The 27,994-nt window shown below is 44.6% G+C and overlaps 1 protein-coding gene across 1 annotated transcript in view; it reads left to right on the top strand.

Annotated features, from left to right (window-relative positions):
- PDZD2 (PDZ domain containing 2) overlaps nucleotides 1–24,813 on the top strand; it is a 142,214-nt gene extending 117,401 nt beyond the window's left edge. The window contains exons 16-24 of the mRNA XM_059834322.1: nucleotides 701–869; nucleotides 2,037–2,827; nucleotides 4,023–4,167; nucleotides 6,201–9,813; nucleotides 10,502–10,619; nucleotides 13,910–14,011; nucleotides 16,405–16,675; nucleotides 19,041–19,175; nucleotides 20,603–24,813. Coding sequence (XP_059690305.1) covers nucleotides 701–869; nucleotides 2,037–2,827; nucleotides 4,023–4,167; nucleotides 6,201–9,813; nucleotides 10,502–10,619; nucleotides 13,910–14,011; nucleotides 16,405–16,675; nucleotides 19,041–19,175; nucleotides 20,603–20,769 — 5,511 coding nt within the window. The 3' untranslated portion in view covers nucleotides 20,770–24,813. The remainder of the gene's footprint in view (nucleotides 1–700; nucleotides 870–2,036; nucleotides 2,828–4,022; nucleotides 4,168–6,200; nucleotides 9,814–10,501; nucleotides 10,620–13,909; nucleotides 14,012–16,404; nucleotides 16,676–19,040; nucleotides 19,176–20,602) is intronic.
- Nucleotides 24,814–27,994: the final 3,181 nt, after the last annotated feature.

Here is a 27,994-nt window from a genome sequence, read left to right as displayed (position 1 = left end):
TCTTACTTGATCAAGGAGTTCAAAACCAAACCTCTGTGCTCCTTCCCTGTCACAGGGGCTCCATAAAAGGGTTTGTTTCTTACGTCACACATTTAAATCATGACAGCAGCAAGCTTCTGTTCGTCTGTGTGGCTGTAGCCTTTGGGAGCAGAGCATGGCAGAGAAAGCTGTGGGCTCCCACCTCCTGCCACCTCGAAGGCACCCCTGCTCTGTGGGACACAGAGGTGAAGTTAGCAGGAGAGACCTGAACCTGTGGGCAGAAGACTGAGCACTTGGTCTCTCTATATAGCCATTGCAATGGAAAAGTCTCTAGTTTTCCTGGGAGAGCCCAAGAAGCCATACAAACTGTGCCCAGAGGTACAAACCCTTCCCTTCTCTCAGTGCAGAAGGTGTATAAAGGGAATTACACAAGTGAATGGTTTCATCCCTTGTTTCTGCATTGAACCACATCTGCAAAGTAGTGGGATTTGGAATCCTTTTTTATTTATTATACTGCCTAAAAATGTATTGATGTGCAGCATTTCACCCATCTAAGTTTGACAGTTGGGCTCTCAATATACTGGCAAGTCCTCTATTTTAAAAATTGGCTCTAAACTTCTTTTATTGACAAGGGCGATCTGAGTGGAGTTTGTGGTGCTTGCATGCAGACAGGGCTTTTAACCATTGATGACGGCTGGTCACCAGGCTCACTTCTTTTCAGCAGGGATCTGTCAGCTCCGAGGCAGAGCTTTCCCAGTACTTCTCGCACAACGGTACGAGCCAGCTCCCGTTTTCTGATGCTGTAACTGGCTCCTGTGACGAAGAGCAGCTCCGTCAGAAGAACAGAAACAGTTTGTTGGACGATGGCTCTCTTCTTCCTGGCAACCTGAGTAAGCGATGGAAATGTGTCTGGTCATTTGGCTAATGGAGGGAGAGTCACTGAGCGATGGTTTGCTTTATAGGAGAGCTTATGGTGATTCATGTGCTGATAAGAAGTACCTGGCAGCACAGTGCAAGCCAGCGCTGATCATATGAAATTCTGGAAAATGGAAGGGGTTTACAACAATGCACATAAATGCCCGTTTCCATGGTATTTTGCCCAAATTGCTGCTCTGATCATGTGCAGATGACTTTATATGATTGGTTTGACCAAAACTAGATGGACAGCGCTGCAGGTTTTTTTTTTCAAATGACTGATGATCATCTGATCGATTACATTTAAATGAAAGTGTTCATAGCTACCTCAAATACACAATTTCAAAATGCCACATGTAGCAGTGTAAAAACAATCAAATGTTCAGTTTGGTATCAGATATTTTGTATATGTGTCTTTCTCCCCATAGTAATTGAGGGAAGGAATCTCACATTTCCTTACTGACATGCACCTGATTTCAAATTCAAAGTATATTACGTTTGTTCTTCCTTTCCTGTGCTTCTGAAGTAATGTCTTTGTCTACAGCTTATTTTTCTCTGGAAATTCATTATTTAATGCTTAGAAGCATTTTTACATTTTAAAAAACCCACAAAACCAAGCAAAACAAAGAACTGTTCTACGAAATAAGATGCAGTTCTTTCTAAAAAGGATGTGGAAAGGGTTCTCGGGTTTATTAGTCTTTAATTTGAAACTGATTGTCATGTGCTTGTGTCTTTGTTCAGGAAAGCATTTTTCACTCTCTGTAAGTTGATGCAGGCAGTCCTGAGCATAGATTTAAGCAAAATGTGAAAGAAATTCTGTTGTTTAAAGTAAAATACACGTATGAATTTGCATCCCTTTCTTCTTTGGGTCATAGTCATAATTTAGAAATAAACTGAAAATAGAACCAGATGTGCCATGAACTGATTTCAGGCATTACCCATAAACTGTGGAGCTATCTGCTTCCCCTCTTGCTGTTTATTGTCATTAGAGGGAGGACATTAAAAACCTGCTTTTTTCCTTTGTGAGGAGAGGTTAAGCTTCCCCTGCAAACACAACCACATGTACTGTGCTGCAGTCACATGCATGGTATTAAAAATAATCTATAAATGCAATTCAAGTATAGCTTTTTTTTTTTTCCTAGCTGCTAGAGAATCAGGAGTGGCAAAAGCAAATGGTCTGGCTTCTCCAACTAGTGGGAGATCGTCCGGCCTTCACAACAAGCCCGTGGAGTCTGTCCGACCTGGCATCCTCAGCGACAGCCCCAAATCTGCCCGCAGCCCCTTTCATCGACAGAGGAGGGTTGTTTTCTATGATGGTGATGTTAGTGATGATGACGAAGGTTCCCACTTGCAAAGAAGCCAGAGGGCCAAGAGCCAGGAGGACACTGGCATTGTCATTACAACCTCGTCTGTAGAAATTGACGATGAAAGCCAGGACAGCGAGTCACCTAAATACAGTGGCATGGAGACGTCTTCCCCTGTCTTCAGCAACTCCGTGGAATCTGCAGACAGCACGCTGGAGCAAATTGACTCTCCTTTCTTCCCCATCATAGCGTTTGATTACTCAAGTGTGCCTGAAGTTCGTTTTGGCAGCCTGAGTCTGAAGGAGCTCCGGGAAGCACAACTCGAATCTAAAAGGTCGCCAAAACTTGAGCACAGAGCAGTCACGAGAGTGAAAAGCATGATGAGCACTGAGTGCCGAAGCCTTCAGAGACAGAGGACGGAGGAGCATGGCTCTTACAACAAGCCTGTTGCCAGAACACTCCCTCACAGCAAGAAATGTGAAGCACCCGACGGGGCCGGGCAGGGGCAGGGTGAAATAGTCACTCTGGTTCGCAATGAGCACGAGTCATTCGGCCTGGATTTAGAAATCCAAGCCATGCCCTTAAAGGTTGTTGTCACAGGGCTGCGGCCAGGTGGAGCAGCAGAAATGGTAATTTTTTAATTTGGGTTGCCTTTTTATGATTTGCTTTCACTTTGCAGGGATGATGATGATGATTATTATTATTATTATCATTAAGCATGTGATCTGTTGAGAGTAAGTGCAAGGGAGATATTTGTCTCTGTTGGGCAAAACATCTCATCCCATATTGTTTTGAAGCTGCTGTTGAATTAAGTGTTTCTGATTCAGAAGCGCACCCTTGGCTCATTCGAAACTAAGAAAGTCAAGAGGCAGATCTACTGAGATGGACCGATCCCCACTCACAGTCAGAGTTTTGAGGGAATACTGTTCTTCTGTTTCCTTTCTTTTTACCAGAGGCAAAGACAAAATAAGTAAATCCTGGTGGTAAAAATGTTTATTATTTTATAAGCACATATTCCTGTGTTACACAGATCTAGTACCAGGAGGCCCTAGGTGCTAGCCAGGTTTTCCAAGTGCCATGGAAGTACCAGTAACATACTGCTCTTCAGTGTCTCATACGTGCACGCACCAGTGTGGATACTTGCTTCGTGCTGGATGTGGAACTGCTGACCTAAATGCAAAAATGCAGAAAGAGGAAGGAGGATACTCTGGTGTACAAAGCTGGATGTAGCATTTTTAATCTAGTTAGTGGCCACTAGAGTAAGAGGGGATATGTCGAAGCAGTTTGAATTGGGCTGTGACACCTGGGGATCTGGGTTCTGTTTCTGCCTTTTTCTCTGACTTACTGTGCAGTGTTTAGAAACATACTTAGGCTTTTACCTTAAGACCTCAGTGCCTGTCCAGTTTAGTTATTTAGGAGAGTTCCATTGGTCCAATGGGAGGTTGTGACCAGGAATGTAATTCATACATGAAATGCAAAAATGATAGACAGTGTTTCAGTCCTGAAGAAGCTAGGACTGATCCATCCCAATTCATTTAAGTGAAGAGGGCTGTGTCCTCCATCCTGATACTGGTCTTTCAGAGAACCCAGCAGCTCTTTTCACCTTCCTGGTTTAGGTTGATCATTAATTCCTCTCCTGGCAAAAGCACAGTCTGCTTTTTATTTACTTGTTGGCAAACTGACAGCAGTGGTACCTGTGATCTGCGGTGATGTGAAGTAGGGAATGTTGCTCATAAGCCATTAATTGCTTTCCTGCAATCTTTGCCCCTGTGGCAGGGCTTCTGAGGTGTATTTATAATTTTCTTGGATCTGTCATTGCATCAGGGATCAATGGGCAAGATGGCTGTAGGAGATGAGATTACCACCATCAACAGTATCCCAGTCAGTAAGATGACATACGAGGAAATCTGCTTGCTTATGCAGTGTCTTCCCACATCCGTAACCCTGGAGATCCAGAAAGCAGCATCAGGTGAGAGAGTAGTTTTGCCTTTGTACCATTTATTCTGAGTACCAGTGAAGAAAATTCCCTTGCATCCGCTGGGTCTGATATTCTGCTGCCCCAGCTTCCCACGTCGATTCAGAGAAAAAACAGGGTACACGGTGTCTGCATTGGTGAGCCAGGCAAAGCACTTCATCACCAATCCAGGCTTTGGGTTCCTTCCTAGCCCCATGATGGGGGGAGCAAACCTACTCCTGTGTGAAGTGTTCAAAGCTCCGACTTACAGTATGTCCCTCCTGCCAGGGTTTGCAGGGGTGTGAGTCATTTCATGCAGACCTGGAGCTAACTCGGCAGTGACCCTGTCCTGACAACCCATTTTACTGTTGTGCCTGTTCGGTAAATATAGCAACCCTTTATAATCTAATCTGTCTCTCTTAAAACCTGAAGTTTAAGTAGTGTTTTTGTGAATGGGCAATAAGATAATAAAAGCCTCTTTTCTTTTTTTCCCTTTCATGTGTCAGAATTCTCTAATGTGCAGAAAGATGAAACAGAAAACCCAAGAAAACTAGAATCATATCAAAATGTTTATTTGCAAGTTTTCTAGTTTGAATTGAAACATTTGATACCTCCTTAGTTTCTGCTCAGGGCTGATTTATGCTGCCACAGCACTATATGCATCCCCCACAGACTGTACAAATTATTTGGTGTGGAAATGAGCATTTGAAAAAGAAAAGCATACTTTTCAAATTCAGGAAGAACATAATATTTTCCTTCGGTTTAGCTTATGATCTTCTTCGTGTACCTATTAATACCTGGGAGCCTCAAGTGCTTCCAGATGCTTCAGTTCAAGTTGTTCTTGAAGGAATTCCTGGCTTGGCAGAGAGTCCTGTCCTTTTTCCTTAGATTGCTGTGGCTTTTGCAAACTAATCACATTGGGGCAGGCCACATTGGCTCTCCTTTATCAGGCAACTCTTCTGCATTCCCCTTCCCCTCGTCCTGCTCCACTGGCAGAGAAGAGGGTCTTTTCAGTGTGTGATCCAGCATGCTACAGCAGGGCAGTACTTCAGATCCTCACCTGGCTGCTTCAAATTGCTCTTCTGACATGTCTTCCCCCTTGTTGACTCCAGGAGGGATCTGCACTTCTTAACATGGGTACCCAAGTTAAGTGGTGTGGATAATCCCACAGGTTTGTGCAAGCATTAGAGAGATGTGTTGGCACGTTTGAATGAGCAGGAAAGCGTGCTGACTCTGTAAATACAGCCCTCCTTCTCCATGCACTCTCTGGGCTTCATCTGGTAGTAACTGGCCTCTGAAAGGCAGCTTGAATGGGGATGCGTGTCCCAGAAGCAGTGTAGAAAGGTGCAAGCATATGCTTGGGCTGAAATGCTGAAAAATGAAGAGCTGTCGAAATGGGTGAATGGGAATGTGTCGGAGTGCAGCAGTGACAGGGAGCTCAGCATGTTGCCCAAGAGTGGGTTAGACATGTATTGGAAACAAGGAGAGGTCTGTGCCAGAAATCCTGTAAAGCCCATATGCTTAATGGATGTATAACATCACCCATGCGTGTCACAGTAAACACCTGCAGAAGTGCCGAGAGGATCAGAGTCAAATTATTTATGCACAGCTCATCACTGTGTTACCTTTTCACCTTTGTTTGCTATGCCAGGGCTTTGTGTACTCTCTCTAATCTATTGGAGACTTCTTTGATCAAACAAGTAATGAGAAGTGGTACTGCTCAGCCTGATTTAACTGCACGCTGACACTTTGGTAGTTGGCTGCTTGACTGCTGAAATCTCAAAAGATGAGAATTAAACAGATCATGACTACTCACCTTGGATAAGTGCATTGCTCCCTCCTGTGTGCTACTCAAGTACACAGGGTTATGATTAATCTGAGTTGTTGTAAACATCATTACAGAAGAGGAGGAGTGCAGAGCAAAAGGAAAACATGTCGTCTGACTACGCAGGTGTCTATTTTTGTACTAAAACCTGGTGTTTTATATATGAGTTCCTATATCTGACAGCTTTTTGCTTCTTTTTTTATTTAATTTTATCATGATGCAGCTGTCAGCAGATTTACAAACCTCATCCTGTCTCCAGGGGTAGACGGTCAAAATCAGGCCGACGACAACGGCATCCTCGCAACTGAAGAAGAACCAAGTGCTGGGAAGCGAGAAGGAGCAGGTTTGCAAAATGCTGGTGGTGGCTGTGCGGTGGAGGGAACAACACTGCCACCTGATGCCACGAGCAAAGACCTGCAAAGAGGTACCACGAAAAGCAGCCGCGCCGAGGACTGCGCTGCCGTCCCCATCACTGATATCGATGACTTGCTCAGCCAAATGGGCGCTCCCGAGAGCAGGGCTTCGCGCACCCCGTCGCGAGCAGAAAGCCCTCTCCGAGATGAGTACACCACGATGTGCTGCTGTGGGACTGACGAAGGCTGTCCCGGATCTGAGCCACGGCCAGCCAAGGGGGAGCTGCTGGAAACAACTGTGAATTGCGGAGCTAATGCACAAGGGGTTTTGGGGCTGTCCGTGTTGGACTCCATTAATGCAGGCAAACTTTTTACTGTGAATAAAAACTCTTTAAATAACTATTCTAGGAATTTTAGCAGTTTAAATGAGGATGAGTTGCCCACAGCAAACTCTCTGGAAGGTAAGACAAGCGACCCGTTTCCAAAGACTATGTATGGGGCTGCAGAGGATTCTCACTCAGACGCAGAGTCTGTCACGGAAACCTTTGACAGTGCTAATGAGGTGTTGCCTGGGCTGTGCACTGCTGCTAACACCCCTGCAGTCTGTACTGCAGTGGAGTCAGATGAGGAGCAAATTGAGATTTGTTGCATGAACGATGACCCACAAAAGCCAGCACAGGAGCAACATCTCACATCTGTAACAAGCTCATCCTCTCTGTCCCCGCTGTACCCTTATGGCAGCAAAGGTGTGCAAACTGCTGAGGGCTGTGCAATGTGTGGCTCACTGGAGACAAGCATCAGCAAACTAGGCTTGGAAGATCACGGTGGTCCCACTCCGTGTCCCTCAGAGTGTTCAGATGTGTCCTCTGCATCCTTGTGTTCTCCTTCCTCAGTTTTCCTGCCGGAAAAAGACATCCTAAAGAATTCAGTCAGTGTCCCTGAAGTTTACTCTTTCTGTAACAATGGTGCCTTAAGTACAGAAGAACAGATGGGTTTGGGGAACAGTAACGGACATACGAAATGTTGTGAATCCATTGAAGAGGAGGGGTCTCTGCACTGCAAAAAGATAAGCTTTTGCTCTGCTAGAAATGTCAATGGCTTGGAGAGCAACTTGCTTGAGAAAGAAGGATGTTGTGATGAGCAGAGATCCAAAACTGAAAGCGAAACAGCGGTTGATGACTGTAATCACGCTGTTAGTTATTGCTTAATGAAGAAAGAAACCAACAGTTTGTCCAACTTGTCTAAAACAGACAGCAGTCACGTGAATGCATCGTCATCAAGAGCAATATCACTCAGGTCTCCTTTTCCCACTAGATGTAAAGATCCAAAGGCTAATACAACTCATGACTTGCCAGGGAAAAATGAGAAAATTAACTCTATGACTTCAGGAAGGACTTCAAATGGAAAAGTCCAAAGCTCAGGCACAAATCACTGCAAAGGAGCTGCAGTACCGCACAGCCCATCCTCGCAGAAAAAATCCTGTCAGGATTCTAAGGGAATAGCACAAAAAAGTGTAATGGACACACTTTTAAATAACCACAAGGCCAAAGCAGGACCAAAGCTAAAAGGATTCACCATCAAAAGCAAAGCAAAGGCAAATTCGGATTCTTCTGGCATTAATCCTACCAAAGTCAGTGGGGCTGATCAGAAAAGGATTTCTGTTTCTCCACAGCTGTCGCCTAAACTCCTGGGGAAGAAAACACCATTGTCCCGTAATTCACCTGCAAACCCAGATCCTGGCAAGAGCATTTCAGCAGCCTCAAGGACTCTGAAGTCAGAGCTAGAAAATAAAGCATTGCTGATCATTTCTGAAGACTCACTTCTGCCTGTCCTGAATGGCACCGGCAGCCCAACAGCAAGTGGTGAAATGAAAAGTGGCTGTGGGGAGATAACAGACCTGCAGCAGGCATGGGGAAAGCCAAAACAAAAGCAAGCTTCCATGCAGCCTGCGGTGTGTCAGGGTAAGGGTGTTAAGGTGGATGATTTCAGAACCAGAGACAGTCAGTCTAAAGTCACTTCATCTCCTCAGGGGATACCAAAAGTTGAATATGTGAAGGGGAGGACTGAGAACCCTGGAACAGGCCTGAACACGATCAAGAGCATCTATAGTGCAGATGACATTAGGCAATTAGATCTGCAAAACATAGGACCGTCTGCTGGAGGCTCTTCTTCATTGAGGTCCCCCTCAGTTCAGCAGGAGCAGCTGGAGGGGCAGGAGATCCAGCGCACCTTCATTGAGGTGAAGCTTTCCTCCTCATCATCCTCTTCCTCCTCCTCCTCTGCCTCTTCCTCACCAGCATCGTTTTTGCAGCTGCCATTGCTGGAGAAAACAGAAGAGGTGGACGCAGAGGTGCCTCGGCTGGCTGATGAGATGGGGACCATGCAGTATTTCTCAAAGGTGGATACCGCCGGACAGAGAAATCTCTATGGCTTGTCGAAACCTGTGACGAGGACTTACTCGATGCCGGCCCAGTTATCAGGTCACCTGAGGGAGGACTGCCATGTTGCAGGGGTTCATCCCGTGCAAGGACCCCAGGGCCACGCTGCAGAGGAGAAATACCCCCAGGCGGCGGCGGGGATGTTAAAGATGATCCATCTCAACCTGGCGAATGGCCAGAGCGGGAAGGAACAGGCTCACGCCTCCAAAAGCACCCAGAAGGTCCATGACACGTCCCTCTCAGCCAGCGACATTAGCTGCCCTGCCACCGATAAGCTGAGGAGCTTCAGGAGGAATTACTACTACTATGAGCTGAACTGGCCGCATGAACCTACCTCATCCTTCTCCGTCAAACAGAGGATCAAATCCTTTGAAAACCTGGCCAATTTTGACCGGCCCATTGTGAAGGCCATCGACATACACTCGGCTGTGAGGTCCCCTCTCGCCAGGAGGTCGTGTGGCGGGATGGCTGCCGCAGCCAGCCCTGCCGAGACGCCGCGGGCTTTGCGGCGCAGCTTGAGCTCCTACGGCGGCAGCCCGAGCCCGGCCAACGCCACGGCCCAGTCTCCCACCAGTGCAGAGCCCACGCATGAGGCAGAGGGCGGCAAGGGGGAAGGAAAGCCCCAGAGGAGCGAGGAGGGCAGCGCCGGGGCAGGTGCGGCTGCCTTTCACCCCTCGGCCTCGCAGGCACGCCGCAGCCGGGGCCTGGGGCGGCCGCCGCTGTCCCGCTCCAGGCTGCGGGAGCTGAGGGCCCTCAGCATGCCCGACCTGGACAAGCTGTGCGGGGAGGGCTTCTCGGGGCCACCGCAGCCCGCCTGCTTCAAGACTGAGCTGGAAATCACGCCCCGCAGAGCCCTCGGCGTGCCTGCCCGCAGCCACGCAGCCCCGCCGGCCCACTGCAGCCCTGCTGAGGCGGGTGGGATGGGGATGTGTGCCAGCAGCCCTCGGGACAGCGGCTCGGGGACACCGGGATCTGCCTCGGATGATGACGTGCCCCATGGCAGCTCTCCAGACAGGGAGCGCTCAGAAAACTGCTGGTCCATCAGGTTGGTGTCGGCTTTGCTACCGCTGTTTTGTTTTCATCCCCTCAAGCCTCTCCCAAGGCAAAGCTTCCCCATTGCCCCAGGTCTGTCCCAAAGCACATTTTGGCTTTGGCCCCGGCCCCCATTCCCCTCATGATTCGGGTTGCCATTCTCTTGACTGCTTGGAGCTGCCATGCTGCTGTCCGGTGGCGGCCGCGCTTCAGTATGGGATGAAACACTTTGTCCTGGCGGCCCCGGGCTCCTTTTCTGTGTCCCCTCTAGCTGGTTTTGGTCAGCTTTTGGCCAGGTCATGGCGCAGCAGGCGCTGTCTGCCGCCCGCCCGGAGGGGGGGCTGCGCAGCACTGGCAGCCAGCGCAGCCTGCGGTGACAAATGGGCTTGTTGTCCTGCCAGAAGCAGTCCTCAGATGTAGCTGTCTCCTTGTTTTTGTTAATGTCTGTTGCTAAAACCATTGGGGAAGGAGGAGGGGAACAGAATGGGGACTGCTTTTCAGAGTTATTCTTAAATTGTCTTCTCTGCCCCTTCCCATTCTCCCAGCACACACTGTTCCTTACCTGTTTTCAAGATTTCTGCTTGTTAATGAGCTGGCCCTTCATTGTTTAGCCTAATACAACCTGCATTGTATACCTGAAATGTATCTCTACACAGTCTAGAAATACAAAGCTGTCTTTTATATTTTTCTGTTCATTCTAGCTTGGATCAGCTGCTCGTTTCAACCCTGGACCAGCAAAAACTGCAATCTGTTTTGTCAGCGGTAGTACCAAAATGTGATGTTGCTGCTATGCTCCAAGAAGTCAAAGCACAAGTAAAGGTAAAAAACAGAAGATAAAACTAGATTATTGATGGTATTTTTAAGGCTTTTTTTAATGGCAGATAAAATCTCTTCCAAACAGTTTCAGAGGTCCTCCAGTAGTCCTGTGGTAGGTTACAGTTGATGGTAGTTTTACTAATGCTGGTTTTTGAATGCTTGCTATAAACCCATAATAAATTTGAATGGCTTTTGTATAAGACAGGGTATTGTTTGTCCAGTGCAAAAGCAGTTGTGAGCCACAATAAATAGATGTATTTTAAGTGGAGAAGTATGCCTCCATTTGAGTCATTATTACAGCTGAGAAACTCCTGAGTTTGCCAATAATTGCATATCAGCATTTAACTTTCCACCAACCATCTGGGTCAGACTTGCTTTACCCACCGCACAAGGGAAGCTCTGCTCCTCTCTGTGCCTGGAAGCACCTGCCTAGATGCTGCGATCACGGAAATTGAATTTATTTTGTTTAATGCTGAACTGGTGGCTTGCAACACCAGCAAGCGGCTGCTGGAGGGTTTGCAAGAGACTCCTGTGACCTTTTTGCTCTCTTCTGTGTAAACTGGTTATTGCATTAAGATAACCTGTTCCATTACCTAGGTGTTTAAAGAAGGCCTCCAAAGTTAAATGATTGCCAGAACATTACTTCCCTGTTTGCAGAGTTTGTGTTTGTGTTTTTGGGATACATGCACATCTTTTTTAAATCAGAACAGAAGTTGATAAAATAATGACAGCACTGGAGGGGAAACTGCCATCTGGTCTGCATAACTGCTGGCTGAGCTGCATTTAGAGCGTTCGTGAATCTTATTAACAAAGGTTGCTATTTCAAACATAGGACAGGCTGAGGGTGAACCAAAATACCTCCCCAAAATACCCAGCTTTACCTCCTTCCAGGGACAGCATAGCTAAAGCTTGCAAGTCCCAAGAGCTTTGCGAGCTGACAGGGTTTGGTAGGTTTACTGTTAAAATTAGGATTGGCTTGTGCTTCTGGCCAGAGGTAATTAAGTGTTCTTTAAAGTATTTTGCATGGGGTCTTGGAGAGATTATTTATTTATGCCACTTTTCAAAGTCTGAGAACACAAATATTTATAAAGCTGAATGCTTTTTGGAATGCAGTCCTTGTCTGCATAGTTTCTTATCCATATTTAAGCCCAGTATGGCACGTACGCTGGAAAATTTTATGCTAGTCAAATGCTGGATTTAAGTGTACCATAGGACAGTTCTTTATAGTTACGCAATTGCTGAAAAATGAGATGGACTGCCTGATTCAGACTGAGAGCTTCCCCAGGAAGAGTTTGTCATCATCTTTTGCTCTGAACAGTGCTGAATTTACTGCTAGTATTTAATAATTGCTACTAATACAAAAAAATAAATAAAATATGGGCATTTTCTTGTTTAAATCTCTATGACCAACGATCTTTGGCTAACAGGCTAAACAGAGGTGATCACAGCAGGAGGCCTTGTGTGTCCACTGTGTGGCCAAGTAAAGCAATATGCATCCATAGCCAGGTCTCTGAGCCCCATAGTACAGGTGCTGGCTGAGGACAGCATTGAGAGCTGGGGAGGGAGGAAACGCACGACCGCAGCAATGGGAAGCCAGGGTTCAGACTGTGTTGCTGACTGGCCCAGGACGTGTAGTCCTCGCACAACCCTCTAATGTCTGAGCCTCTGACATTTTTTTTTTTTTTCTTTGCCAGTGTAAGCAAATTAAGTGTGGTAGCAAGGGTTGGAAAGAACCTGAACTCTTAAACAAAAAGGGTTGCTATGGTACTTAACAGTCAAAGATAGGAGTATGTTTCCATTACCCTCACTGCACCTTGAAAGGGGCTAGCCTAGATACTTAACTGATTTTATTATTTCTAGCCTAAGATAAAGGTGTTCTCACTTGACTACAGGTGAGAAGGGTCTTAACATCTATAAAAGACTGTGGACTAGGATGTTCAGCCCTGACTGCTCCTCTCTCCTCGAACGCTGATGCATCAGTGATGTGGAGCAGGGTGACACCAGTTTCTGACATTGGCTCTGTGCATTGCAGGGGTGCCTCTAACACAGAAAATCTTCCAGGGCCACTATTTGGCAAAAAAGCACACAATGAGGCCAAGAATTTGACTGTTGTTTCACTGAAAAACTATAATAATCTGTGGTTCCCTGTGCCTTTTGAAACAAAATTAAAAGGCAAATGCTGAGTTAAAATGTTGAGTTAAGTGAACTAAGTATGTCATTTAATGCTAAATAGATTAAGAGGTTGGTTTCTAATGACGTGCCATTAATTTTAGTGTTGGCAGTTTCTGGAAATGACTGATGTTGGATGGGATCCCAGGGAAAAGCTGAGAGACCTGCTTTCTACTCCCAACTTCTGATGCTCTGCCCCACAGATGATTACTATCCCCTTGCTCCACCAGATGCCTGCCTATAGTCTCCCTTACACCGCAAATTGTGGTCTCTGTAACAGCGTCTGGTTTTGTTGTAATAACTGTTCAGAGGACAGCACCAGACTGGCTGGACAGGTCTGCTTTGCTCTCATGGCAAATTCTGTGTTTTGGCAGCAGGCCGTCACTTCGAAGAAAGCAGCTTTACACCTTTGTTCTGGTCTGGAGCCAAGTTCAGCCTTGGTGCAGACCTGCACCAGTCCCTTTCCTGTGCTAGATGTTCACATTTCCACAACAGCACAGCTTAGTCCCATTCAGATCACTAGCAGGCTCCTTACTTTCATCTCCCAAGTGAAACAGTTTTTCCTGCTGTCCCATCTAACCTTCCCAAGCTTCAGTTTGTAGCCACTGCCCCTTGCAAGATTGTCCAGCAGTGCTGAGAAGAGGTTGATGCAACTGCCCTGCATTACATCTTTGTAACTGCCTTTCAAGAGGAAGGAGAAATGGGATAACAAAAGTGTTCGTAATACCCTGGAAAGTACAGTTCTTGGTCCATAAAGGTGTATGGGAACTCTTGAGTTTTGACGGCAAAATGTCGAGCAACGCAGAGTTGATTACCGCCTGTGAAAATTAGGCTGCCCAAGGTTTAATACCCTTCCATTATCCTCATTTTGACTTCGCTTTCTAGCCTTGACTTGACTGAAGAAACCTTTGTTGTCACCTGAGTTCTCCTAAATGGCTGCTACTCATGTGTAGCATCAACAGAAACGCATTTAATGTCTCAGTTTCAATTCATTGAGTTGCTTTTTTCACGTGCCATAATCTGAGGGTACTGGGAATTTGTCATTTGTGCGGGAACTTGGTCTTGATTTTTGGTTTTGTTTTTCTTCTCCTTCCCCTTCCCCTCCACCTCCATTTTTCTGCTAGAGCAAAGAAGACACATACTTTGTAGTCTTGCACAAAGAAGAAGGAGCTGGCCTGGGATTTAGTGTTGCTGGAGGAATAGATCTGGAACAGAAATCAGTCACAGTAAGTGATGGCTGCAAGTCATTTTTTTGCAAAGCTCACTTTAAAGCAGGCGATGAGATCAAGTGCTCATTTATCAAGACTCACTGCAAGTCATTCACAGTCATAAAACAGTGTCTCTCAGAGGCGGTTGCATACCATCTGCTACTGAAATCACAGAGTGTCTGGGAAGCGTAATTTTTATTATTGGAGATGGATGCCAATTATGTTTTCAGTCTGTTAGTGGATGGGATCAGCTAGTTCTAAATCCTATGCATGTAAATAAAATTCTGCATGCAGTTGCATTGCATGCAGTCTTTTAGGGGAGATTTTCAGCCCTTAAAAGTAAACTCTACGCAGCAATGTTTTTGAAGGATTTTGCAAATCCTGAGTGACTGTTTCAGACTTCAGTAAACATTCCGAATTCCACATCACAAATTTATTTTGCTGTTATTAAGACCTGTGGGTGGTCAGTAAATGAGGGTTGTTGTTGTGTTTGTTTGGGTTTTTTATAAAAACTCTTACACGGCATTCTGAACCAAAGATACAGTGTGCCATTAAGTGATACCAAGCAACTTCTTACATACTGTTCAAAAACAGATCAGTGAAACAGAAAAATCGAAGACAACCGGTGTCCTGTGTGACAGTTTCTTTACACAAGGTACACATTTAAATTCTGCCCTGAAAGAGAGAGATCCATTAAGTGCTCAGATTAGAAGAAGGGTATGTCCCCAATCCTTGAGGTCTGCAGCAGCCCTTGCAGGAATGTTCTGGATTTTGCTCTTAGACAAGACCAATATAAGTAAATTTATTTTACATTAAGCAATCATTGAGTTTGAATACGGTTACAGTCTAGGGAATGAACTCTACTTCTCCCACTGCAAAGATTCTGTTCTCTGTCTTTGGCCAAAACACTTGCAGTGTCAGCTGGGAGCAAGGGGAAGGCTCGACAGTGTCCCACCTCAGAGAGCTCCTCACCTGGAGACTGGGACACTAGCTAAAAATATGATCTTGAGCTCTCAGGCTGAGTAGCTGATGAAGTCTTTCTCCTGAATGGCATTAGCCATGAGACCAAAAGAGCATCAGCTCCTGCTCTTTCCAAATCCTCTTTGTTCAGTGTGTGTAAAGCATGTTTCTCACGTGGGGAACATTTTAATGTCCTTGACCTACTGGGATTCTGGGTCCCAGATCGATTTAGGGTTGGCGTTGGGTGCTGAGCTGCTTAGATGGGCTGTTCTGCCCACACTTGTGCAGAGATAAAAATGCCTAGTGAGCTTCAAGGTACTGAGAAGCTGAGCATGTGAGGAAAGGCAGCAGATGTTTTGGACATGACCCTCGTATTCCACTTACCTCTTGCATTTGGTTGTCTACATCTGTCATTGAGGCTGTTACTCCAGCTTTGAATGCCTGCTTAGCCTAGCTGGAAATTTATCTCCCTGGATCTGTAGGGTTGTGGCAGGTGTGCATCTCAGCATGGCCCTGCAATGAGAGGGAGCAGGAGCCAAAAGGCTTCTGAGTCCTCGCTGTTGGTCTGGGTATTAAGATAAATTCCTAGAGAAAATGCCATGCAGAATTGTGTCCACAGATTTGCTGCCCTGAACCTTTGCCCAGCGGACCTAGAACTGTGTGCATGGGAAACCATATTCTGGCTGCTAAACTTACAGTGCCTGATAGGCAAGTCTTTAAATACTGGGTCTTGAGTCTTTTAGTCAATGGCACACATATAAATCTCAGCTGCGCTTGCTGGAGTTTACTCGAAGTTTAATCCACTCTGAATAGAGTATTTTTTTCTCTAGAAAAAAAAGCATTTCAAGCCACTAAATCATCCCTTTGCATCTATTTGCATGGTATTTTGATCAGCCAAATTGAGACGAACAATTAAATGCTTGTACAGTTGCAGTAAGTCGGAGCCTTTCTTTGCATAGATGCTGTGCACTGCTTAGAAGTGTGCATTTGAAAACGGCACAGGATGCATGTCCCAGGCAGTGAGAATTTGGGGAGTGGGTATCGCACACCGCAATGTTGTTCTTGGTGTTTGCTGTAGCGTGGATGTGGATTTAACCTGTGTGTTACTTGGAAGTATGTTAATTGAAAACCTTTGAGGAGTTCAGTAAAAGCATAAGTGATTTTTGATACTACATACTCTAGCTGGTTTTGGTCGTCTTTGGCTTAGAAATGACCATTCAATAATAGCATTTTTTCCTCTACTTTCCCCCCATCCCTAACTGCAGTTCTTGTCCAGTCACTTAGGCCTTAGCATTTGAGGGTGTTCGTTGGAGTAAATGTTGCGTGCTTGATATCCAGGCAAGTGGGCACTGATTGCAAACTTTGGTAGGAACTCCGTGTTCACCTTGGCCTGTAGAGCACGATGTGTGGTCATGAGGTTAAAGCATCCTAAGTTAAAATCTTTCTTGTAGGTCCACAGAGTGTTTTCAAAGGGAGTGGCATCTCAAGAAGGTACTATTCATCGAGGAGATCTTGTTCTGTCAATCAATGGCAAGTCTCTGGCGAGCTCAGTCCATGGGGATGTCCTGAATGCTCTTCATCAGGCAAGACTACACAAATATGCAGTCATTGTCATCCAGAAGGAAGGAGACAAAGCGAACAATTCCTCCAGACCTGAGATACCAGCTACTGGCAGAAAATGTGTGGAGTCTGGAAAGGATGTTTCCATGAAAATAGGAACAGGTATGATCTTTGTCCAATAACAGTTGGAAGGATTCCCTTGCAGAGCAGACTGAAGGGAAAAATGTCAGTATGTTTTAGATTAAAAGCATCTGTGCCTTATGAGATTGAAAGGAGCAAATTAAATTACTTTTAAATTTTATTTGTTCTCTTTGGAGCCTAAACACAGTTTGGGTTTTGTTTTTTTTTTTTAAATATCATAGCTAGGCAGAAACTTAGAAGGACATTTAGGGCCTAATCCAATTTATACTAAAGTTAGTGATTCCACATATTCTTCCAATCCAGGATAAACTCCTTTTAAGTAATAACAGTAGTCAGTGCAAGAAAGCAAACAACCAAAAAAACCCAAAAAACCAAACACCAACCTCAAAGAAAACCCCAAGCCCTGCAGTTTGTTATGCATAGGGACTGATCTTGCTCTTTGTAATGGCAGATTTCATACTGTTTCTACTAAAAACATAGAAAAAATTGTTTTGATATTACAGTAAATGGAGCTAAGCCAAATCCAAGTCAGCCATCACATAGGAAACTACGGATAAATGGTTTAAGTGGAAATGTATCAATGGAATGGTAAGTTCCTGTTTGGGAAAAAGACAGCATTTCAGTGTGAAGGCTGCACTTGGGCTGTTACAAATAGATCTCTCAATTTTTTTTTGTACAATTAAGGCACAAACCCCTTTACAGAATCACAGAACCATTAAGGTTGGAGAAGACCTTTAAGATCATCAAGTCCAACCATCAATCCAACACCACCATGCCCACTAAACCGTGGCCATGTCTACATGTTTTTTGAACACTTCCAGTGACGGTGACTCCACCACCTCCCTGGGCAGCCTGTTACAATGCTTCACCACTCTCTCAGTAAAGAAAAGTTTCCTAAGATCTAGTCTAAACCTCTCCTGGCACAACTTGAGGCCATTTCCTCTCATTCTATCATTAGTTACGTGGGAGAAGAGACCAACACCCATCTCACCACAGCCCCCTTTCAGGTAGTTGTAGAGGGCAATAAGGTCTCCCCTGAGCCTCCTTTTCTCCAGACTAAACAACCCCAGTTCCCTCAGCCGTTCCTCATAAGACTTTAGTACCTGTCTGTATGCTGCTGCTTTGGGAGCATGGGATGACCTGCTTCAGTCCTGCGCTGCTGCAGTGTCCCTGGGAGGGAGTGAGCAGTGGTTACAGTTTATTGCTGAGAGATGTGGTGATGCGGCTTCTAATACTGGCTCAGCTCAGACCACTGCAAAACCAGGACACGGAGCTGCCGCTCACCTATTTTTAACCCGTTGGCTGTAATCGTTAGTGGGTTGGGTGGGTTTTTTTTCTGTAGCAGTTTTTATTGTTTTATGCTTTCACTGGGTTTTACAGTACAGCTTTTTAATACAGCTTAAAAGAAATAGGAAGCACTCTGTAAATGAATGGATCAGCCTTTCTGGAATTGCTCCCATGGATATAATATATGTAATTACTTCAGAATCCCTTTCTACCCCATACTCCCTGTGTCTTGCACGTCGGCAAATGCAGAGTATTTGCTGGGTGCAGGCACTAGGGGGCAACATTATCTCATAACAATACAGTATTGGGTTATTAATACAATTCCATCCTGTGAGGCAAAGCACATCTTCAAATGTTGTAGATAACAATTAAAGTTGTTTGAGATAACGGTAGCGGTAATTTGTGATAATACGGACTGCATAATTTTTACATTCACATGGGGCAAAGAGGGTCCTGTTCTCCAAAACTGTAGATTTATTTCCTCCCAATCAAAATCGTATTTTACGTCAGCTACAGCAATATTGCACTCTAAAAATGTCAGCTATGTAGGAGGCAGGATGCACCTACAGGTAATTATGGTTATTTTCATAGGTATGAGACCAGAAACAATTATTCACACTAGTGAGTGATTACAGACTTTTCCTTAAGAGGATAGAACATGTTTGTTTAATGTAATGTTCCATTCATTACTGTTATTTAAAAAGATGTGGCTCACTGAATAAGCAAGTGGGAAAAAATGAAAGAAAAATAAATGCTCTCCACTCACCGTTTTTGTAATTTTTCAGTTATTTTGTTGATGTTTAGAGTCTTAGCTAAGTTTGCTAAGCTTTAATTTTGCAAAAAAAAAAGCCTTGGCAGTTTTTTGTTGAACATGCAAAATGAAAATGTCTCTGTGTGTAAATGCATTTTGTACTGTCTCCCCTTCACACCTGCAATAATACACATTCACTTCTGAGAAACTGGGTGACAACATGTTCTGGTTTGAATATGAACTGAACCCTGAATTGCTTTGTCACTGCAGCAAAATCAAAACCAACCAAACACAACTTGCAATTTACTGTTAACTGCATAACAAGATGCTGTGTATATTCTGTTACAGATCCAAACCTGGATATGAATGATGTCATCTGCGTTGAATTATTGAAAACCTCTGCTGGCTTGGGATTCAGTCTTGATGGTGGAAAAGCTTCCATTGCTGGAGACAGGCCCTTGCTTGTAAAAAGAATATTTAAGGGTACTACAAGCATGCAGTGGATATTATCCCAGTTTTCCTTTTGTGCATTGTACAGACATTATAATTCTTGGACTCAATTTTTTTTTTGAAGCAAGGGTGGTTTTTGTGGCCCTTGTTTATTAGCACTTCCTAGCCAAAGTAGTCAGTAAAAAAACCACTCCTGGGAATGGTTAGGGATTGCGTCTGCTAGTAAACGTTTGTGGAGCAATCTGATTTACTAAATATGATGCAGTTCCTTCCTGGCCTTGTCCGCTATTCTAGACATTAAATTACAGCAGCAATATCGTATGTAACGGTTTGAGAAGTTCATGCCTTACCTGATTCTCTTTTCTAAGAGAAGCACAGTGCAGATAAGCAGCGTGGTTTCAAAGCACCATCCTGCATTATACTCAATTATTATTTTTACCTTTTTTTTGTCTTTGTTAGGTTTTTTGTTAGGTATCAGTATTAGCTTTCACCAAGAATATGTGATGTTCATATTCAAAAACTGCCACTCTTGGATGCTTTGTTTGTCAGCAGGTAGTTAAACTTAAATGAACTGTGTCTAGAAAGGAAACCAATCCCAGAACTATGCTGTAATTTTAATATGTCTTAGTCTGAGATTCAGTTTAGTGAAAAATATAGCACTTTATAAAGGAAGCTGAAAATCTCAGTGAAGCTGCAGGTGCACAGCATTTTTACAGGATTACTTTTCAGTGGTTTATTCTCTTGTTAAGGAGAAAAATCAAACTGATATTTCCTGAATTGCTTATCAATTTCTGTGTGTGAGTTTGTTTTCCCCTGTTTAGAATTGCTTCTGAGGGTAAAGAGCATGTTTAATTTTTGAGGTCATTAGTTTATATCCTTAGATACAGTCCTTTTCCCCTCTCTTGCCCATGATGGTTGATATTAGTTAAATTATCATTACAGAAAACACGCTTTCATCAGTAGTGAAGGGTGTGCCCCTCTCTAGGAGCTGTTTCTGTGTCTGGTGTGTTTGTCCTAAGTTTGCTACACATGTTTGGTTTGTTCATCCCTGTTATCTGGGTTTTACAATCTACTGCATTATCTGCTTATTCCCATGTTAAAGTTCCATTTGAGAAAATACCTGCACGCCACATACAACCTGTATCTTTATTTTATCAGCCAGCTTACAGCTTACAGCTACAGAGATAACTTACAGCATATTTCATGCACTTGTGCTGCTTCCTGCAAAAACAGATTTTTTTTTCTGAGAACAAGGATTTATCTTGGCTAAAATAACATTTTCTGTGAGATGCAGCATGGGATAGATTGCTAAAGCTGAGCTGAACATAAGTGACTTATACTGAAATTGCCACTGTTGGAAGAATGGTTTATTTGCTGTTCTTCACAATGGAAAGCAAATTTTTGTGGGTTTACTTATTTTTTATTTATTTACACTGACTTTTTTCCCTTTTTGCTCCTAGGTGGTGCTGCGGAGCAGTCTGGAAACATAGAAACTGGAGATGAAATTCTTGCTGTTAGTGGAAAATCATTACTTGGCCTCATGCATTACGACGCCTGGAACATTATTAAATCTGTGCCAGAGGGTCCTGTTCAGTTACTGATCAGAAAACACAGAACTTCAGTATGATGGAAGTGCTACATCTAATCACACTTGCTAAAGACAAAACATTAAAACTGGCTACAAGCTGTCTTTGTTTCTAAAGCCACACAGAAGTGTCTTAATGCTCTACAGAGAGGTGCTAAGAGCCTTCGAGAACCACTGAGCAAGCATGTGATGAACATCATAAAATCTCACCTAATTATTGAGGATGAAGGAAGCCAAATGTTAGAGGCATTTTTGTATTATGTGGCAGTTTTAATGGAACTTCAAGACCTCTCCTGGGTTTAGTTTAAAGTATTTGACTGAGATAAATAACACTGTGCCTGTCCCTGATATTTTTAGTATCTGCAGAGCGTTGGAAGTATAACTTGTTGGTTGCCATCCTGTTGACAAGGATGGGTATTTAGACTGTACTATTTCACTTAGCCGTAATAAGACTTCAGGACAATGACTTAGGGTCTGGCCCTTTTTTTGTTGTAATAAGAGAATGTCTGGAACAATCTCACTTTATTCTTGTAAGTGCAGTTTTGCGAAAAATGCACGACGAAAGAGTATAATTTTGCACAACTTTTATGCCTGAAACATGAGCATTTTATTGCAAAGCTGAAAAATCCTCTTAAAAGTGATGAACTAACTCAGCATCCACCGCAACTGAATCTGCTCTTAGGTGCAACTTGTACCTGAAAGCACTTGGCATTAATGCAGTGGAAATCTGTGTGCAAGAAAATCATGTCCAAATAATAGGTGCTTATCCACCAAGGTATAGACTGAGTTGTTAGTTGTGATTAAAATGGGAGTGATAAAAGTCAGGGTCTGAATTTTCAAATTTAGGCTTCTGATGTTAGGCACCTTTAAAATATATATATTTTTAAAAGAGGGATAATTTCAGGTGCTGAGCACTTGCAGATCCCACAGACTTTAGCGATCGCTAAATACGTCTGAAAGCCAGGCTGCTTTTATTTGGCTGCAGGAGGTTTAAGGCTGCCTGACTTGAAACACTCAAGCTGGAAAATGGTAGTCTAAATATGGGGATTATAACAGATTAAATCTGAACTGGCCATATTTGTGGTGGCTTTTAATCACGCTTTTTTGTCTTCTCCTGTGCAGTATTTATTTTTGCTTGTGTGAGAGTGGGTGAGGGGGTGATGCCAGTGCGCCCAGCTGTGTCAGGAACCGGCTGATGCTGAGGGTTCTGGATGTTGAAACCGAAAACTGTTTGTGTAGATGGGAGAAACCACGGTGTTAGATACAGCAAAACTGAAAGGGTTGCAATGCCACAGGCGCTTCATTTGGATTTTCTCACCTCTACTCATGGTAGAGGTATCAGTAGCGGGCCACGCTGGTGAGTGTTATTTATAATCTGCTGTGTTGGGAGGAGAGTGTATGGGTGCAAGAGATTAGACTCTGTTATTTCTCTTCCTACATCTGGGATAGCTAAAGAACATAAAAGAGACACAGGAGGAAATGGGCCAGTGTCCTTATCAGCTGAGAACAAGTTGTTTGTTCCAGAGTGCTCAGGTTGTTTGTCACGTTAGGCTGGAGACTGCTCACAGCCAGCGTGCCCAGGGTGAAGAGCTCTCAGCCTGGAGCTGGTCCAAATCTGAAGTGCTGCCTACGTTTATAGTGAGCCAAGACATTGCATAGCTGTTAAAAAAAGGTCTGGGCTTGTCGCTTGGCCCTACCCCAAGATCGTACTATAGTTCAGGTTATTTATATTTATTCAACAGTGCTTGGAGCAATTGCTTCTAGGTTAGTGGAGCACTTGGTTCATTTCTGTGACAGCTTCCTTAGGCTGCAACTCGTGATGCGCAGAGGAAAATTCAGTTCTGCAAGGCAACCCAAGACCAGGCGAGGAGAAAAGCTGTGCAATGTTTGCCTAAAAATGAATAGATTTCATTCTTTTTCGGTGACATATTAGCATGTGAATCCAGGGAGAGATGCAGCTTTTGGCTGAAGGAAAGGCAATACTGTACGTAGTCCTACAGCTGCTTTGCCTGCAGGATTTCTGTTGAAACTAATTCAGGTTCAGTGCTGTGAAATGACTGTGGAGTTGGGTGCCCTGTGACCCCGAAGCTCAGCCGCTCTGTTGGGACGGGTCCTTGGCTCTGGTCACCTCCGTGGTGGGAGCGGCTTCAGGAGGATGCAGCACTTGGGGTCAGAGGACCACACTGAGGTTGCAGGCCTGTGCTGGGATAAAAGAGGTTACCCCTGCATATTTGCTGAAAAACAGGGAGAAGGCATTTGGCAATGACAATTAAATGGTGAGGCCTTGTTCAGGAATGACCAAAATCTGACTGTAATAGCATGTATAATAGATACATAAAATGCATGTGGAATTTAATGCAGCGTAGTGAATACATACCTGTATACATATAATACGTTCAAGTGCAGTACTGACTTTTTGCTACTTTAATGTGGTAAATCACAATTGTGTTTTAGGAAATGGCATTTTTTTTTCAGTCCACAGTTTAAAATTTTGGAGGTTCCAACTCAGGGAGGCGTGTGTCTCCCTCACTCCTAAACCGGTGTGAGCTCAAAGGTAAAGTCTTCATTTTGTAAATTAAACTTAATTTGAGGTGTCTTAAGATGATATGTGGTGAATATTTTCAGATGCTTATTTGCAGGTACTGTTTATTGTGAGTGATTTAGGAGGCTTTTATTTTTCAGTAATCAAATACTGTTCAGTATTTTATTTTACATGCACGTAGATATGTGTTTGCTGAGTAACAGCAACAGAGGTGGGGATTTTTGTGTGTGATTCAGTAGTGCCTATAATTTAAAAGATAGGTTTAATGTTTTAAGTCTGATAGTTACTATGAGTAGAATGATACACGTTTCTACTAACACTACAGCAAGAAAAAGAATAGGATTTAACCCTGATTGTTTCTGTTCCTGAAAATACATTTGGGTTTTTTTGTGAAAGGACAAGAAACATCTTTACTGATGCTGCCAGTGTTTATACGATTACGGTAGCATTTCCTGATGTCTCTGTTGGGGTGACATTGCCCATAAAAGCCCCAGGATTTATGCAACATGGGTCTGCTTTATTACAAACAGGATGGGTAGACCAAACAGATGTAGTGAACCTTTGGTTATGGACCTGGCAAAGTAAATGTTATTTTTCTGAGAGCCTGGTTGCACCAAAATGACAGAGGGCGTTTGCATTAATTCATCAGTATTCAGTAGGTTCACGAGCATTTTTGGCCTTGCTGTTTGCATATTGGTCCCCACGGTGATTCTTTGCCATGCTGGAGGATTGGCCAAGCTCTAGGAGAGCAGTGACTCTCCAGAGATTTGCAGCTGCATCTTGGAATACCAAAAAATCGGGATGAAATTATGGACTTGGCCCATAACTCTCCACCAGGGACCTGAAAGCATTCCAGATAAGGTGAATTTGCTCCTGGATGGAGAAGGCCTGGTGGAGGGCTTTGCCACTTCCAGGCGTGGGGCACCTCAGGGCACACATCCTGAATATGGGAGTGGGCTCTGGTGCGATAGTACCATTGCATATTCTGCAATATTTTGTACCTGGAAGCTCTTTCCAGCTTCTGTGGGAACTGCATCTGTATTAAAAACTGTGAGATTAGGCCTAAATTAGGGATCATTTTCTTGCTAAAAACAATAAAATATGAGGACAGATAAGTATTAATAAACTATTGAGTGATTCATATTTTCTAATGACCCTCACTTAAAATTAACCTTAGTTAATGTTCTGCAGTGGTTCTTGTCAAAATCTGAAGGAACTGTTCCCAGATGGGAATGTTTACTTGCTTCTACATTTAGGGGATATAAGTGTATACGTGGCAATATTGATGAGGAGTAGACTAGATAATGTGAGAAACTGGGATACCACTCTAGGTAGGTTTTGTGTGTTAGGCCGATACACTTCTTGTATGATATTGTATATTTACACTTTTATTTATATAAATAAAACTTCTTTTAATGAAAACTGTTTAATACGCCTTGTATATTATAAAAAAGTGAGTGCAATAACATGAAATAGACTGTACATTTTTCAATTTGCTGTCTCTGTTATGTAAATCTGTATCGTCATAAACTGTTTTGTTTGGGTTTTTTAGTGATTTTGAAAATAAATGGTACCCTTAGTATTCCTCTAGATACTTACTTATGTTATGCCAAAGTCTGTCTGGTCCACAGCTGGAACTGGCATCGCAGAGACAAGGTTGTCAGGGAGAGCACAGTCAAAGACTGTGTTAACGCTGCCGAGATGTGCATCTAAGCTAGACGTAAAATACCACCCTCTGAGAACTGTCATTCAGTGTGAAGAGGATTAAAGCATTTAAGAAGTGTTAGAAGGTGTTTTATAGGACCTGCTTCAGCATCTTGGAAGCTGTGCTTTGTTTTTTCCTGCCCCTGTGCAAGGTAGTTGCAGAGGGCAAAGGTGAAATGTGGAGTTTTCATCCAGAGCAGCAGTCTCTGGAGCACATTGCCTATGAACTGTACCTCCTGCCCAGCCCCTGGGCTATAAGGGAATGGGTTGTATGTGTAGGGAATGTGTATATACAACTAGTCCTAGCCTGGTATTTGTTCATGTCTTCCACCTACCCTGGGGATAAACTCCCCTTCAAAACTCCAGTAAGCCGGTGGAACAGGCTGGGCTGGAGCCAACCTCTCTGTAGATGGAGTGGAGCTGCAGTGGAGCTCATAGCGGGAGGTGGAGGTCACAACCTCCAAACTGGGAAAGTTTGCATCAAGTGGTCCACCTTTTTACAGACACAGCTGGCTTCACTGTCACTGCATGGCAGCACGAAGCAAACCTGCCTCCCAGGAAGATGCATCAGCCCAGAAAGCATGTTCTAGACACCCTCCTCTCAGCTGCTCTGACATGGGGAATGCCAGAGGTGCCCAAAATCCCACGCTGCCTGGTAGCACATGGACCTGTCGGCTAGTCACTGCGGGGCAGGCTGAGCTGGAGGAAGGAGCTTGTGAGTTAAGTGTTTATATCCACATTGCAAGCCCGCGTGCATTGCTCCGTGTTTGACTGCTGGGTTGGGCGCTTGCAGCAGCAGCGCAGCTGGAACCTCCCACCCAGCTCACACCACGGCACGGTCCTGCCTTCCCCTCGGTGCACGCATGGCGCTTGCCTGTGTCCCTCCTGCCATGCCTTGCAAACCTCACCGTTTCCTCCGGTGCACGGTGCTGCCTGAAAGGGCCGGGTGAGCTTTGCTGCAAGGGGAGGAAGGCGTTTGCTTTCCCATGCCGGTGGCACGGATGGCGTTTCTCTTGTCTCCGGGCTTCTGCCCCAAAAGCCGCTGTGTTTGCTTTCGGTTTCCTTCTCTGGGTGCTGCGCCATGAGGGTGCGAGTAAGTAAGAGTCATGTGAGGAGGGAAAAGCCCCGGCACTTCTGCTGAATCACGCTATGGGAAAGGTTGGCGTGTCGGGCTCCTGGCCTGCCCCGTGGGCGCCGGGGCCCTTTCCTGGACTGGAGGGGAAAAGGAGGAGCTTTGTGGTCTCCCGGTCCCACTTTTGCATTGGGACACCTTTTCCCCACGTCCCTCTCCCCTGCAAACAGCTGCGATGAGGGTTGTTGACGAGCCTGTGTTGTTGTGCACAAGATTGTGCAAAGCATAAAACCAGTAGCGTGGGAAAGGGATGGACAGGGAGGTGTGGGGTGGTGTGTGCAGCCCTTTCGAGCTTGCTCCGGCACATCTGTCCCTGGCTGGAGCCTGACTTCTCCCCCAGGGCTATATGGGGAAAAGGAAAAAGACATTTTTGGCCATGAAGATCTCCTCTGTTTTCCCCTCTCCCCTGCTGTCCTCAGTGCTAGGTCAACCCAGTCCCCCTCCTCTTTTTCGGTCACTCTGCTGTATCCCTCCTCCTGGCTGTCTTTCACCCTCTTTCCGCAAACACGTGGCATCAGCTGGGGTCATCAGGGCTCAACTCTCAGCAGCCTGGCTCTTGTAAGATCAGTCTTGAATGTCTTTAATTAAAATCCTAATTGCCTCAGACAGTGGCTAAGTAAAGAGCAATACAAAAGAGAGAAGACATGATGGACTTAATCCATTTATGGATTAGTGCATGCGACTTCATTTATCCACTGTGTGAAGTGGCAGGAAATTACATTTAAGTTTTACCTAACTCAGTAGTGTTTCGGGGATCTGGCTTTTTCTGAAGGCTTTAAGGCAAATGGGGAACTTGGCACAAAAGGCAAGAGAAGTTTGCAGTTTTGGGCACAGGTTTTTTTATTCCCATATCACTAACATACAGAGCTCAGATCTAAATGAGGTAAGTAGAGACACCAACTTTGTTGTCTGCAATCAGGTTTATCATTCTACCTGAAAAGTTTTGGTTTATTTCTCATGTTTTACATCTTTGCCGCTCTCCTGTTACCTGTCAGCATCACTCAACGCAACTTTTGTCCAAATAAGCTCCACGTGTTTTGGTGTGGCTGTTCTTGGCTCCAAAACCTCATCTATATTTCCGGGAATGTGTCAAAACTGCCATTTTATCGCATTTGACCGAAGGCTGATGGTCTCTGTCCCCACGCAGGGGTGGTGTGAAGGTTCCCCAGAGCCAGGGGCCGGGCAGGGGCAGGGTGTGCAGTGGCTGGGTGCCATGCCCGCGCACGCAGGGAAGTGACACTGTGCGGCAGCGTGTCACTGCGATGTCAAGGGGAAGCAAAACCTCCCCAGGCCACGTCCCTGAGCTGCACATCCCTGTGCCCAACTCCAGAGCCAACCATCACTGGGGGGGGCATGTCGACCCTGCTGCCTCTGTGCTGCCAGCCCCTCACCCTCCCCTTGATGTGGGCTGGGAGAGTCAAAGCTTTGGTCCAGTGGTTTGGTGCCTTTTTTTTTTCTTTCCTATGCAACATTGGGTCATATAAGCGCTCTTGCAGCACCTCCAACCTCCACCCTGTGTCCAGCACCCCTGTCTCAATAGCTGCCTGGAAAGCAAGAGATGCTGCATTATCTAGGGCTGATGCCTGCTGTTTCTGGTAAAGGAGATTGGCTCATTGCTCCTTGTCAAGGAGTACAGCTGAAACTGGACTGTATTCACCAGCCCTTAGCAAAAGTCCATTTTGGACTCTGCCTTTATGGAAAAAGCCAGCCATGTCTTGCTCTTTCTATGTAGTCGTGTTCCTCAAAGTACTTGACTCAGCTAAAAGGTTTAACAAATTCATGATGATTGCAATAATTTATAAAGCTTTTTTCTCTCTAAAAATATAAAATCCCTCTCATTAAATGATCATAAGAAAGAACACTTGATGCAAATAAACATCCTTTCACAA

The sequence above is a fragment of the Gavia stellata genome, chromosome Z (assembly GCF_030936135.1).
Source record: "Gavia stellata isolate bGavSte3 chromosome Z, bGavSte3.hap2, whole genome shotgun sequence".
Lineage (NCBI taxonomy): Eukaryota > Metazoa > Chordata > Aves > Gaviiformes > Gaviidae > Gavia > Gavia stellata.
This window is presented reverse-complemented; position numbering and strand designations above follow the sequence as displayed.